The sequence below is a fragment of the Monodelphis domestica genome, chromosome 5 (assembly GCF_027887165.1).
Source record: "Monodelphis domestica isolate mMonDom1 chromosome 5, mMonDom1.pri, whole genome shotgun sequence".
NCBI lineage: Eukaryota > Metazoa > Chordata > Mammalia > Didelphimorphia > Didelphidae > Monodelphis > Monodelphis domestica.
The window spans coordinates 83,252,012-83,267,794 of NC_077231.1; the positions used below are offsets into that span (position 1 = coordinate 83,252,012).

Consider the following 15,783-nt stretch of genomic DNA (forward strand, 5'->3'; position numbering starts at 1 on the left):
TTAAATATGCATTTCTAAAGTTTTTCTGTCACCTGCTGGCCTTTGCCTTCCATCTGTACTTTCCACAAACTCCCCCCAAATTCCTATTTAATTTCTTGTGGCGACCCATGATACATTGAAACTATGATGGAAAAAGGTGTGCTGTGGAAGGGATATCTGTATTTTGAAATGTTCTGACTTGATCATTCGTTATAAAAAAGAAAGGAGGCATGGCGAAAAATGCCTAAAGAAGGGTGATGAGAAATTTAGTAAACTTTCTCAAAACCTATGAGAGTTAATGCAAAGGATGTAAATCACCAAAGTGATTTTTTCCAATTGTAATTTTTCCTTTTATTTATTATTCTCAACTTGATAAACATCAACAAATGATGGCAATCTCCTACAGAAAAGAGGACAGAAAAATGAGAACTGCCTGTGAAACTGTGTGTCCTCCTTAGGTAGAGCTTGTGGGTTTTGAGGAGATATTTCCAATTTAAGATGGTACTTCCATTATTTTTGCTTCTCTGTGTCAATGAATCATTGTAGTAATTCATAGGAATTCTTTTAATGTAAAGGGCTTATAGGATCCTAGCTTTAGAGTTGGAGGGAATTTCAGCCTCCATTAAGTCCAACTCCTCCATTTTATAGATGGGGAAACTGAGGTCCAGCAAAGTTATGTGATATGCCCAGGGTCACATAGGTAGTAAGCAGCATTCTAACTCAGGTTTCCTGACTCCTGCAGCTTCAACTCAAATCTTATCCTAAATTTCTAGACTTTCTGTAGGAGATAAGACTAATGATACAATGTACCTTATAATTTTGCTTAATGAAAAATTCTGACTTGAAGGTATTACAGTGGAGCACATGAACCCTCTAGTACTTAGCACAAAGCTGGTCACAAAGTGGGAAGAGCTTAATAAATTGATTGGCATCAAAAGTTAAAGGTAAGATCCTAGTTTTGTATACAAAATAGGAAAAATAATATTGGGATTACTTCCATCCTTGGGTTATTTTGAGTCAAAATCTTTATGAACTTTAAAGTATTCTGGAAATGTGAGCTGTGGTTATCTTTAGGTCTCAACTCCCCAAAAAGCACGAAACATAAGGGTTTATATAATGTTAAAATTCTTTATCAATAGTTGGATTAAAATTTTGTCTTAATTTTTGGGAAAATTTTTGGAAAAAACCCCAACAATAATGTACACAATTTACCAGTGTTGTTGTTCAATTGTTCTGTGTCTATCTCCTCATGATCCCATTTGGGATTTTCTTGGCAAAAACATTGGATTGGTTTGCCATTTCTTACTCCAGCTCATTTTACAGATGAAGAAACTGAGGTGAACAAGGTGAAGTGACTTTCCCAGGGTCACATAGCTGGGAAGTGTCTGAGATTGGATTTAAACTCAGAAAGATGAATCTTTCTGATTTTAGACGTGATACTCAATCTACTGTGCCAACTAGTTGCCTAATTTACCCATTAAATTATTCTATGCCATCCATCAAAACTTTAGCTGATAAGTGATTCTTTTTTATCAGAAAAACCTGGATAGACATTAAATTAAACAAATATCAGGCAACTACTATATATCACACACATTTAGAGACCACATGGTATAGTAGATTGAGGGCTAACCTCAGAGTCAGGAAGACCTGTGTTCAAATCCCATCTCTGACATACCATCTCTGTGCCCCTAAAGAAGTTGCTTCATCTTTTATTAGCACTCCCCAAGCCCTGCAACTCTCCAGTAGGTAGGCAGCCCATCTGTATTAGTAGTGAGAATTTCCTACACTAATGAGATCATAAATGTATGTATGATTAATGCATGTGTGTATACACAGTTCCTTGTACTTAATAAACACTTGATTAATTGTGCATTCAGATAGATGCATGCCTAATGAAAATATCAAGAAGTTAATGCGAAATTACTCTGATACCTTAAATGTAGAGAGAGTAATTGATGGACAATGAGCATGCACATTTATATCAAATTGGAAATCACTTCACCATCATCGTTAAATTCACTAAATATTCTGAGTAAGAAGAAAAATCATTTCCTGATTCTTCCTAGGAGAAGTTAATCTTTTGAAATACTCTGAAAAACAAGCTTTTCAGAATATCACAACAATTTTATCCAAATCAGATTTAAGTCAAACCCCAGGAGATTTGGGCAAAATCACTGGATTTTTCTGTACTTCCAAGCTGTTTATTTTAGCTAACTTTAATTTCCCACTCTCTTTGATGGTTACCTGAAAATTAATACTCACATATCTAAAAGAGAAAACCTGGGCAATTTCCTTAAGCTCCCAGTGCTCAGACAATTCTCCAACCTTTCCAGCTTTAGGTCAATGAATCCCATATACTATAAGTATAATCCAAATAAGTGATTCCTCTTATCATTGTAAGGATTCCTTTGGATCACTATCTGATTCATTTTTTGGAACTCTTAACCTTTTTCTCTTAGTGTTGATTTTAAGACAGAAGAGCAGTAAGGACTAGGCAATTGGGGATAAGTGAACCCGGGACCTCCAGATTCCAGGTCTGGTGCTCTATCCACTGTTCAACCTAGCTGCCCCTGTGATTCATTTTTATTCATTAGGGGACATGGACGAGCAGAGTAGCTTTGGAACTACCATGCTAGATTTGAAATATACCAGAAAGTCCTCTTTTATAGAGTGAAGATTTCCAGTTTCACGTTAGTTCTCTTTTTTTGTTTTCCTTTCTCAAAGAATTTAAGAATTGAAATTGGGCTGAATAAGCATTCATTCTACGAGTCAAGTAAGCAGGCACCTGATGTTTGTTTGAAGACCTCCAAGGAGGGGGAGCCTATTCCACAGGCTACTCAAGTCATTTTAGGTCTGATTTAATTGCTAGATTTTCTTTTTCAGACCTATATTTTTTCAATTCTGACCTATTGTTTGTTCTAGTTTTGCCCTTGGGGCAGCTAAGTGACAGTAGATAGAGTGCCAGATTTGGAGTCACAATGGCTCATTTTTCTGCCTTCAAATCTGGCCTCAGACACTTACTTCCTAGCTGTGTAACCTTGAGCAAGTAATTTAACTCTGTTTGCCTCAGTTTCCCCATCTGTCAAGTGAGATGGAGATGGAAATGGCAAACCACTCCAATTGTCTCTGCCAGGAAAACCCAAAATGGGGCCATGAAGAGTTGGACATGACTGAAAAAAAATTCAACAATAAGTTGTACCTTCTAGGGATTGGTAGACTAAGTAGAACCCTTCTTTCAAACACTTGAAAACAGCTATGTCTCCTTGAGTCTTCTCTTAAGATTATGCATCCTCAGTTACTTCCACCATCCCTCATGACATAGTCTCAAGCCTGATTGTCCTCTTCTAGATGTTGGCATCATCCATCATAGAATGTGGTACCCAGACTTGGCCCTAATGCTCCAAAATGTGGTCTGACCAGGGCAGTGGGCAGCAAGATGATTGAGACCCTTGTCTTAATACAACCAAAAATCAGGTTAGCTGCCTTATCCCAACCATTGACTCATCTGGAGTCCTCAGACCACTAGGATCTTCAGGGCTGTTTCCAAACTCCTCTTATGAGAGTTCTCCACAACTGAATAGCAGCCTAACTTGGAGAGCATCAGGGTATAGTGGACTTGCACCCAGAAAACTCTAGGGTCAATTTCTGCCACATGCTGGCTGTGGGACTCTTGGCATTTATCTGGTCAATGAATCTCTCAATGCTCCCAGACAACTCTTCAAGATTATAAACTGAGAGAAGGTACTGATCTGCATTGGTGAAGGGGTTTTTCTCATCTGGGAGTTTCTTATCCCTCTTTCTACCTTCTCGACTCTTTCTTCCATCATTCCCCTTGTTTAATTCATGACACTGCACCCAAAGTGGACTGTCCACTCTTCCAAGGACACCTCGTTCACCTTCCTACTGAGGTAACTTTGTTGACACAATAATAATAATAGCTAGCATTAATCTAACACTGAGTTTTGCAAAGGGCTTTATATGTGTTATCTCATTGGATCCTCACAACAATCCTTTAGTATCCCCATTTTACAAATGAGGAAACTGAGGCTAAGGCAGCTTAAACAAATTACTCAGGGTTGCACATGTGTCTTTAAGGCAGGATTTGAACTCAGACTTTCCTGACTCCAGGTCTGTCACTATGTCATGTAACTGCTACTAACATGGTTGCTCATGTCTTTTGCCATCTCCACCTGATTTCAATCTGTCCCTTTTGGTATTCAACTTTTTTTACTCTATAATAATTATGAGCAGTCTTGGTGGGTGCTCTGGAAAATGGAATTTTAGAGAAAACAAATGTAGTATCTATTTTACAGTGCCATTTTAGGTATGTGGGTCAGTCTGGTGCTGGCGTTGGAGAACCTACTTCTGTTCTATTTCTGATGCTAACTACTGTGTAACCTTGGGCAAATCATTACTTAACATCTCGAACCTCAGTCTCCTTTGTAGCATGAAAGCCTCTACCTCTGTATTCTTTAAAGTATGGGCAAATCTCTTCTCTTTTGTGGGTCCAGTATTCATTATTATATTACATATTGTTGTATTGTCATAAATATATATTATATACTCCTTATAAGTAAATGAAGGTATTTTTTATCAGAATACTATTCTTTCTAACTCTATATCTAAGATCTCATAAGTCATCTAGACCAGAGTCCATGCAGCTTGCAATGGAACCAGATTAAAACATTTATAAATAGAAATGTAATTGTTGTTGTTCAGTCATTTTCAGTCAGGTCTGCCTCTTCATGACCCCATGTGGGTCTTTTCTTGGCAGAGACACTGGAATGGTTTGCCATTTCTTTTTCCAGTCCATTTTACATATGAGGAAACTGAGGCCAACAGGGTTAAGTGACTTGCCCTGGGTCATTCAGCTAGTCAGTGTCTGAGGCTGGATTTGAATTCCAGTCTTCCATTCTCCAGAAACTCTATCCCTTGTACCACTCATCATGAACACAATGCAAATGGTGAGTGAACTGGAAGCCAATGCTCCCTGCCTTCTTGGGCTTAGGAAGGTTTCCATGAATATTATGACTTCCCTTTCCACTTTCTCCAATCTATCCCCTATCCAATAATATTCCCAACACTGAGGTCTGGCCTTGATGTACCCTTGTTCAAGAAAATTCACTAGCTCTCAATTACTAATTGATCAAATACAAAAATCCCTCTGATTTGGCATTTTAAGTGTCATAATTTGACTCGTGTTCTAATCTCCTCCTAAAATTAATTTGTACTTTGAATTTATTTGACAATTACTCATCTTATATACACAATCTCCTTAAGAGGAAGGGCTATTTCATTCATTCTATTAATATCCATAATGCCTGGCACATAAAAGGTGCTTAATAAATGCTCTTTGATTAATTGCTTGCTTACATATCTAGAGGCATTGTGGACTAATGGTTAGAGAGCCAGTCTCAAAGTCAGGAAAACCTAAGATGAAGCCTATGTACACTCATATGTATACCCTGGGCAAGTCATTTAATCTCTTAGTGCTCTGGACAACCTCTTAAGACTAGAAATTGTCAGAGGGCAGCTGGATAGCACAGGGGATAGTGTGCCGCCAAGCCTGGAATTGAGAAGACCTGGGTTCAAATCTGGCCTCAGATACTACCTAGCTGTGTGACCCTGGGCAAGTCACTTAAACCCTAATTGTCTTGCCCTTTCTGCTCTTCTGCCTTGGAACCAATATTTAATATCCAGTCTAAAACTGAAGATAAAGGTTAAAAAAAAAAGACTAGAAATTTTCTGGCCAGTGCAATTAGCAACATTTCCTCATCAAGAGTTTCTTATACAAATGAAATCAGAAGTTCATCTCATAAATGTACATACTATTTTCCTCTTATAGAACTCCTTGTGGGCAAGGACTGTTTTATGTGTGTGCATTTTTTTCTATCTCCAGTTCTTGGCATACAATAGGCACTTAATAAATGTTTTTTGAATGGACTAAAATCACAGCTTTTGCATCTGCTGGCCCTGAAATGAGTGAGTGAATTAAGAGTTGCAGATAGTCCAAGAAGCAATAAATACAACCCCTATTTTCATGCAAACAATTCATAACAAAAGGGAGGGCTGAAAACCAGAAAATTCATGCTGGAGCAGAAGAATGGTTTCTAAATAGGCTGCCGTTCCCCAGCTCTCAATTTCAGCATCAGAATAGTATTTAACTATATTGTACTCCATGGAGACCATTAAAACCTCTTTGCTTCTGCTATTAGAAATGGATTTCAGAAACATTCGGATCCAAGAAATTAATTGAAATCTGAATCACAGATTTGATGTCTTTTAAATACAACGTGCACCGTGGATTCTTTAGGATTGTGATGCCCCCAAATCTGATTGCAGTCAGATAGTTTCGTTATGAATACTGAACAGAAGGGCTTAGTTTTCTTGGACCCCTATGTAAATATCCCTGAAATGATTAGTAAGCTTTAAGGACTGAAAAACCCAAAAGTATTAAGGTGACTCTTTCCATTTCTGCACAGTTCTTCATTTTCATATGCGTCTCATCATCAGTCATGGGGTTTAGTTTTATTATACGTTGAGCTGTTTTTTTGGAGGGGATCTATGATTTCACTGACATCAGGAACTCTTGGGGGAGAATCTCCCTTTACATTGAAAGATTGGAAGCTGCTCTTTAGATGATATTAATAATAGTCAACATTTATTTAGTGCTGAGAGGTCAGCAAAGCACACTTTATACCTATTTTCCTCATTTGTTCATAGGATCAAAGATTTGGAGCTCCTGACTCTCTGGACCTGCATCCTAGAAGATACATCCTCTCCTTCATCCCTGCCCTGATTGGTGAGTTTCTTTCAGGACCTTCATTTTGAGTAAAAGCCCAGGCCAGCTCTGCTTCTGACTCTCCAGACTTGCCCCAAATGCCTTCACACAGGTACCTTCTCTTTGGCTCCCCCCTCCTCGATTTCCCCCCCTCCATTTCATAGTTTTCTTTTCTTCCATCAGAATAGAATTTCTTTGAGGGCAAAGCTGTCGTTTTGTTAAATTTGTATTCTTGTTGGTGTTGAGTTGTTTCAGTCTTGTTTGTGACCCCCATTTTGGGGTTTCCTTGGCAGAGATACTGGAATGCTTTGCCATTTCATTCTTCTTTTTGCCAACCTTTACCTTCTGTCTTAGAATCAATACTATGCATTGGATCTGAGGCAGAGAGTGGTAAGGATTAGGCAATGGGGATGAAATGACTTCCCCACGATCACAGAGCTAGGAAGTGACTATAGCCAGCTATTTCTTTCTAAAGCTCATTTTACAGATGAGGAAACTGAGGCAAACAGAGTTAAGTGACTTGCTTAGGGTCATACAGCTACTAAATATCAGAGACTAGATTTGAACTCATGAAGATGAGTCTTCCTGATTCCAAGTTCAATGTTTTATCCAATGCACCATGGAACTGTACGTCTCCTTTGAGTGTTGTCTGGGGGGCGATGAGAAGCTAGGACTCACCCAGGGTGAGATGGACAATTTGGACAAAGGTGGGACTTTGATCCTAGGTCTTCCTGACCATCAGGCTGGCATTCTCTCTGTTGTTCTTAGCTCTACACTTAAGAATCTTGGAACTCAATTCGATCTTTTAATCATCTACTTAAGCCACAGGAATATAGAGACAAATATGAAAGGGTCCCTACCTTTAAGAAGCTTATTACCTTCAGCTTGGGGAAAATTACATGTACAAAGGAGAAGCAAGTCCAAAATGAGGGCGGGAAGAAACTTCAGCCTTATCTATTCTAAATCCCACATTTTAAAGAGAAACGAGAAGTGAGGTCCAACGCCTGGTTCAAAGCTAACAAGGGGCAGAGCTAAGATTAGATCAGTTATCTAGCTGCTCCAGGTCCAAGACTTTTTACATCAGAGTCACAGCAGCTGGTAAAAAAAGATATTTATGGACAATTCAGCCTCTAATTCTCCCAGTAGAAAAGATCTGTTTAGAAAGCCAGAATACAATGGAGCTCGTAACAGAGCACCTCTCTGATTCAGGTTCCCTAGAGCTTTTTGCTAGAGTGAAGGCAAATCGCACAGAAGGGGAAGGTCTTCTTGGTACAATGGGAAGAGCATTGGGTTTGAAGTCCGAGGAGCTTGGTTCAATTTTTGAATCTGCAGTTTATGACCTTTGTGACCATAACTGTCCATTTCCCCTTTGAGGCTCAGTTTGCTCATCCATAAAATGGGGGGGGGAGTGGGGATTGGACAAGGTGACCGCTATGACCCCTTTCCAGCTCTGAATCAAACTCATGCAGCTTGTTGGTATGCATGATGGATATTTAATAAATCATTTAAAATTAGTTTCGACTAATAGGAACTTGTAAAAAAAAATGACATTAAAATGGGTGGGTTCTAGAGCTGAAAAGAACCTTGGAAGCCCTGGAGTTCAATCTCCTCATTTTACAGATGAGAAAACTGAATCACATGCAGGATATGTGACTTGCCCATCAGAGGTGGCATTTAAATCCCCCGCCTCTAGCTTCAGAGCCAGGGTGGGTTACACTGTACCCATATAACATACAATCTAAGATTGTAGATCTAGAGCTGGAAGGAGCTATAGAAGCCTTCTAGTCCAACTCCCTCATTTTACAGATAAGGAAACTGAGACCCAGAGTAGGGAATGGGACTTGTCTAAGGTCACAAATGTAAGATACATATTCAGGATTTGAAACTAGATCCCCCAACTCCAAGCCCAGTTCTCTTCCCATTGTACCATGAATGGGTAAATCTCTTTAAGAAATTTTGAGTCTAAGGGGGGCAGCTGGGTAGCTCAGTGGATTGAGAGCCAGGCCTAGAGACGGGAGGTCCTAGGTTCAAATCCGGCCTCAGCCACTTCCTAGCTGTGTGACCCTGGGCAAGTCACTTGACCCCCATTGCCTTCCCTTACCACTCTTCTGCCTTGGAGCCAATACACAGTATTGACTCCAAGACGGAAGGTAAGGGTTTTAAAAAAAAGAAATTTTGAGTCTAAGGCCTGGAGTTCTTAGATTCAAATCTGGCCTCAAATATTTCCCAGCTGAGTGATCCTGGGTAAGTCACCTAATCCCAATTGCCTAGCCCTTACTGTTCTACCTTAGAATGGATACTTAGAATTGATTCTATGATGGAAGATAAGGGTTAAAAATAAAAGGAAAAAGAGAAGCTTTGAGTCTAGAAGCCAATGAAAAGAAGCTTTCTGACCAACATTAGAAAGGACCGAAGTGGGCATGGATGGTCCCAAATGCCCAGTGCAATTTTAGTACCTTAATAGATGAAGGCAACTCCAATTTCAGAAGTTTTCCTTTCTACATGAGCATTTATTCTTGGCTCCAATATAGAAATGGGTGGCTGACTTACCCTCATTTTTGCACACGCATCCTGTGTCGATTCTGTCCCTCGAAGTTCTTTAATCAGCATAGAACCTAAATACTGAAACAAAGCAAAAATTCCATTGTCTGGTACCATCCAATCACCAGTAGTCAAGGCAACCAGTCAATCAACTGACCAAAAAAGCATCACATGAGTGCCTGCTATGTGCAGGGGAAACAAAGATGAAATTGAAACAAGGAGCTTACATTCGGCTGGGATACATTCACGGATAAAGGAAGAAATGCAAGATAACTGGCATCATAGGAATGGCTGGAAGGGTTAGAGAACATCCTGTCCACTTTCCTGAAGGTCATACCTATCCCTGTGTCAGGATCAACCCAAAGGGATGGTTGTGACGTTCAGGAAAGTCCTCTTAAATGAGGAAGCCAGAATGGATCTTTGTGGGAAGTTGGGGTTCTGAGAAGAAAACAGGTATTTTCCTAACTGGAGTAATTAACAACGAAACCATCTATCTACAGAAACTGGGATTACCTTCCTGACCCCAATGGGAAAAAACTTCTTTCTTTTTCAGCATAAAAGTAACTTCTTAAAAACTAACAGTAAGAAGTCACACCACATAGATGCATTTTGAAGAGAAAGCCACCCACTTTAGAAGAAGTTCTGTGGCCTGCCACTTATTCTCCAAAAAACCCCCAACCAAAACAAAACTACAGCATTCACTTGATGTCATCGAACAACTGAATTGCAAAGTGGAGCATCTAAAAATGTGTCCCATCCCCTTCTTTTTCTGATGTAGCAATGTCTGTAAAAATAAATAATCCCAGCATTCTCCCTATAATTGCAGGGCTGTATGTACCCAGCAGCTGAGAAACCCTGCAAAGCACAGCCCGTTTGGGTGATTCAGTTGCCTAGGTAGTTATTTTAGGCAGAGACCATTCTTTGGGGAAAAGGGACCCTTTTTCATTCACAGCTGCATGCACTGTGGTTCACCCACCTGAATGGATGTGAGTAGGGGGAAATTGGGCCCCCTGGGGTTTCAGGGCAGAGAAAACTGAGCTGAGGAAGTTAAGCCTAATTCCTCTTCTGGAAACTTTGACATAGTAGACAATGAATGGGGCAGGGACAAGTCACAGAAGGATTGATCCGTTATTTTTAGAGGATTGTGCCCAGAAAAAATCCTAACTTGGAGTCAAGAACTGGGTTCAAATTCTTCACCCACTTTCTATTTCCCATGCCACCTTGTCCAAATCACCTCACATTCCTGGACCTTAATTTCTTATTTGTAAAATGAGGATGTTGTACTTGGTGGTCTTGGAGGTCCTTTCCTGTTGTAGGTCTAGGATCAATATGGAATGAAGCCATGGGGCTTCTAGTTCACAGATTTAGAACTAAAGGGGCCTTGGAGCTCATTCCATCGAACTTGATTGTTTTCTACAAGTGGAAAGTGAAGACTGGAAAATTATCTTACTTGAGGTCACAGACGTATTAAATATCAGAGACTGATTTAAACTCAGGTCCTGCTAATAAGGCTGCTAATGGCGGCAATGGGCTATGCCAGCAGCTATGTCTCTGTGGGACACAGCATTGGAATCGTCCCAGAGTTTTGAGATAGCTTTATGCTGGGATCATAAGGAAGGAAATGATCTAAGGAATGGCTAAGTTGCCACCAGGAGCACCGAATCCAAATGGTATAAAGGGAGAGCTGGCCAAGGAAAACCTTTATCTTGTAGGCTAAATGGAAAGTTTTCCTAATTGAGCCAAGGAAGCAAGTTGCAGAGGGTTTGGCCACAACTTGTACTGTAGTCATGGAAACTATCAAATGCCTCAACGCCTGCCATCGCTTTTGAAAATCTACCTGTATATATGATTCATAATTTTCTGCTGAATAGAACTAATCCCCCCACCTTACAGAATAATAATAATAATAGCAACCAGAATGTTACAGTGAGGAAAATATATGCTGAGACTGATAGTCCCCAATTTTTAAGGGAGCTGGTGGATTTGGGATGCGCATATGCTGAAGCTGGGTTTCCATTAGTGCTAATAATAAATCCGCCCTGATGTGGTTGCATAATTAACACTCCATATTTCCATTAGGCTGGAACCAATGACCGTGTCTTACATAAAAACAACTTTGGTACAAATCTGAAGAAATGTAATCACTCCATGTGTGTAAATAGAATTTTGTACCCTTGGATGTTATCTCCCAGCATCCCTTTCCTCTTTTGTCCCCCTACGTTGTATCGATAAAGTTGTGTGGATGAAAGAGGAAAGGGATGCTGGGAGATGAAGTCCAAGGGTACAAAATTCTTTTTACAGACATGGAACTCATTAGTTGCACTTATCGGGACCTAATTGTATTTATTCCACCTCATACTCCCACTCCAGTCTTGCCTAATCCTCAGAAAATGTCACTTTAAGGACTTTAAGAACACAAAGTGAGGAAGCAAAAGAATACTGTGGATTTTGGTGATTAAATGTTTTAAAGATTCAATCTTAGTATGGTAATTATTTTCAGCTAAAGACTCTTTATTTTTTAAACCCTTACCTTCTGTCTTGGAATCAATACTGGTATTGGTTCCAAGGCAGTAGAGCAGTCAGGGCTAGGCCATGGGGGTGAAGTGACTTGCCCAGGGTCACACAGCTGGGAAGTGTCTGCGGCCAGATTTGAACCCAGGACCTCCTGTCTCTAGGTCTGACTCTCAATCCACTGAGCTACCCAGCTGCCCTCTGTTAAAGAATTTATAGGAAGGGAGGGAGGAAGAAAAGAAGAACAGGAGAGAGTGGAGGAAGGTGTATGAGCGAGAAAGGAAGAGAGAGGAAGGGATGGAGGAAATAAGTTAGAAAAGGGAGGAAGAAAGAAAGGAAGGTAATAAAAATTAGAAGGGGTCAGGGAAGGGAAGAAGAAAGAATGGGAAAAAAGGAAGTCAATAAAAAATAGAATGAGAGGCCGAAAGAAAGGAAGGAAATAAAAAGAGAGAAATGGAGGAAGGTGAGAAGGGGAGAAAAAGGGGAGTTGGAAAGTGAATAAAAAGGAGACCAAGGAAGGGAGATTCTGAAGAACAAATTTGAAGATCAGCATTACTGCCCCGCCTCCCCCCCAACCCAAATCCAACCCCAGTCTTTCCCTGAGCAATGTGCAATATACATTCTACCCCTATTTCGTTATTTAATTATGGAAGTGAGTGGGACTTACAAAAGCTTTATAATCACACGACTGGAAGATGAGTTTCTCTGGGTGGTGCTGCCAGTACTGGACGGGTGTTGACGCTGTGGCTTCATTAGGTGGTCTCAAGGTAATGGAAGGCTCTCCCCAGTCTCCTGTCTGAAAATCATATTTATTCTCAAGGTAATATAAGTAGCAGGTGAGGTCATGATGCTTATTCCCTGTCTACAGCTTCAGCTCACTAGATTTCATGCACTACATACATGCATGCTGTGGTGGTAGTGGTGGTGTGTAGACATACAAACTATAGGTTGCAAATTACTTCCTCCCTCTGCCTAACTAACATTCCACGTTCCCAATGTTTCATTAACCTTGAGGTGCAAGTGGCATGTGAATCGTTTTAGCTTTAGAATCTAAAACTGAAACCTTGAAAATAAAATGTAAAAATCTGACCAATTTGGTAATTAAGAAATTAAAACATTTAAACAGAAAATGAAGACATACATAGATGATCAACTAAGTCTACCAACAGAAAAAGAAAATTGAGTGTTTGAAAGCATTTTGGAGTCGAATATATCATAAAATTTATTTCACAATGTGTTTACATCCAGGATGCTTATGTTCCATAATCGTCAAGCCCCTTGTTTGATACTGACTGCCAATCACTTGACATCTCTGGAGGCAAGGTGCTGCTTAAGTCAAGGAACTAAACAAATTTGAAAAGGGAAGTGACATGGAAGGGTGACAGCTAACATCCCACCTCGGAATCCAACTCCATTAAAGTCATAACCCTTTTGCTGCTCTCTTGACTGGCATAATTGCTTCCCCTTAGAAGACCTTAAAGCACAAATAACATTCAAAATGTCAAAAGCCGTGTCTGGCCCACTTAAGCGTATACCTGTGCGTGAAGAACAGAATTGGCAATTACAAGTCTAGGGCTCTCCCTCGAGATTCTGAGTGTGGATGCTTACCTGCCCCCTCTCCCTCCCTGGCTCGCCCCTGCTCCAAGCACACGTGCATCCCCTCATTTCATCAGCATCCTTTTCTGTGCATTTACCTGTTACCGTAATTGACCAGTGAAATAATCTGCAAATTCAAATGCCCATGTGGGTGTTTCTTCTCCAGTGTGTCTCTGTGGGTGGGCACCAATAGCATTCCTGCAGATAATTGTACATCCTTCCCTGGTGGAGATGTTGCCTATTTTGTCTTTTATTTATTTATTTGTTTTTCTGCTCAGATGGGCATAACCAAGAGTAAATCCTTGGAGCATGACTAGGAAATGATGACTTTTTAAACAAAATAAGACTGGTTGTGGGTTAGATTCTGGAATCCAATTTCCTCCCTCCCCTTCCCCCAAAATAACAGAAAATTAAAACTCCATCTCTGTAGGAGGTGGAGGCCAGAAGCCCTTGGGAAGTCAGTGAGAGAGCAAAGCCCTGAAACTCCTAATGAAATGAAGCTTTGGTGAAGAATCAAATTGAGTGGGGCCAAATTAGAGAAACAAAATGGTCTCACAGTACAAAGACCTGGCAGGAAACAAAAACAGCCTTTATTACAGATTATAAATTTGTGCTTGGGGACAAATGACTGTCTTCACAAGGCTTTGTCTTACAGTAGAACAGGGAAGCCTCCTTTAGGAAGAGCATCTAATTTGTCTTTATACCTGCCTCCACAATGGCTGGCACAGAGCCTTATGAGTGAGTGGAAGGATCCCCATCTATGTTTGTCTTAAAGAGTGCTCTGGCATCATTACTATTCTGTGGGAGTCAGACTAGGCTATTGCTAACTTCCTTAGATTCTTTCCCAGGACATTGCCAGTGGAGGAAAGGGGCCAGGCAAAGACATAGCTTTGACTCCTAGAAAACCCCAGATTGTTTTGAAGTCCCCAAAAAAGGTGACTATCATTCTATAAAGACTGGGTTATATACTTTGTCAAATGGGGAGGATCTCCCAACAGACCTAGGGTTGAAGAGCTAGTATTTATTTGGAAATATTCTGCATGTATTAAAAACAATCCTACTTGAGTGGCTCTTGGCCACCTCCTTGGGTTTTCCCCAGTTTCAGAGAGTCAGTTCTGTCTTTTCCTGTTGCTTCTTTCTCTCACTAATTCTTCTTCTCTTTTTACTCTTTAGGTAATTCCTCTCCTTTCACATCTGCTCTGGTTTCCTCCTTTCCATCTGCAAATGAATTTCCTTTCAGATGCTACTTCCTTTAATGATTATAATGATGATCTATAATGATATAATAATGATCTGTTTTTTTGTCTCCTTCCTGATTGGTGCTGACTCTTTATAATAAAGTTTCTTTTTTGATGTGAGACTTTTCTGTTTGGAGAAACATTAATGAATGACCACAATGATCTCTGATATTCTATTTCTCTCTGACATCTTCACTGAGGAATCTTTCCCTCTCGTCCTTTTGGATTATTATCACTTGGGAAACCTTCTGCCTTATCTTTATTTCAACTGGTTGGAAACAACTGCCCCAGAAAGTGAGTAGAGTTGAAATAATTGATCAAAATCTTTTTGGACAGAGGAGTGGTGACCTTTGAATGGTGAGAGTTCCTGGTACTTAGAATGAGGCCACAGTGACTTTTTCAAAACCCCAGGACTCCTGAGATTTCCAATCACCCCCTCTCCCCCAAACCCCAGAATGAACCACAAGTATGATACGATACTACAAGGATAATACAACACTGCCACAAAACAACAGAAGTTTGCACATCACTCTGTCGAATGATACAAAAGGGAGATCCAGGGAATTCAGTGAAGCGGCCAAAGAGCAATCCCAGATTCTGTTGATGCATTTTTCTCAAACCAAGCACCCATTTTGGATTCTAGCTTAACAGGAGAGCTGGAGAACCCTCTTTCCCTTGGACCTGGGGTAGGCGTTTGGGCTATCGGCGAGAGAATGCAGAGGGAGTTTGGGGGATTTGAGGCATGTTAGTATGTTAAACATGCAGAGAAAATGCAAACCCATGATGTAAATTTTTTAGTTAGCCCAGGCACTTTCAGGGGTGCTAGAGTCAGAGGGAAACCCTCACACAAAGCAGAATTGCAGCCAAACATGGTTCTAAATGCGACGGACTTCATGAACACAAGAAGTTAACAGTGACTTTGAGACGAGCAAGCACCACCTTCTATGCACGTCCTCATGGAAACCACCTCAGTCTACTGGACCTGTATTTGTGGAAAGCAGTGGCCCACTGTGTCTGTGTGCAAGACACAGCTCCTTTCTGGTAGGCTCACTGGTGGCTCCTGTAGGAATCACCAGCAAAATCAACTCCTAATTCTGGGTTTGAATCAGGGAAGATGCTCACCTAGGACCTTTA

The 15,783-nt window shown here is 40.4% G+C and overlaps 1 protein-coding gene across 8 annotated transcripts in view; it reads right to left on the reverse strand.

Annotated features, from left to right (window-relative positions):
* Positions 1-15,783, reverse strand: part of ANKS1B (ankyrin repeat and sterile alpha motif domain containing 1B) — a 1,427,494-nt gene that overhangs the window by 61,546 nt on the left and 1,350,165 nt on the right. For 5 of the 8 annotated variants that reach the window (XM_056798687.1, XM_056798689.1, XM_056798691.1 and 2 more), the window contains 2 exons: positions 12,483-12,611; positions 9,314-9,385 (listed from right to left, as the gene is read on the reverse strand). In XM_056798687.1, coding sequence (XP_056654665.1) covers positions 9,314-9,385; positions 12,483-12,611 — 201 coding nt within the window. Of the gene's footprint in view, positions 1-8,965; positions 9,386-12,482; positions 12,612-15,783 lie in introns of those variants that run through there. The other 3 variants (XM_056798684.1, XM_056798686.1, XM_056798685.1) reach the window with 2 other exon arrangements.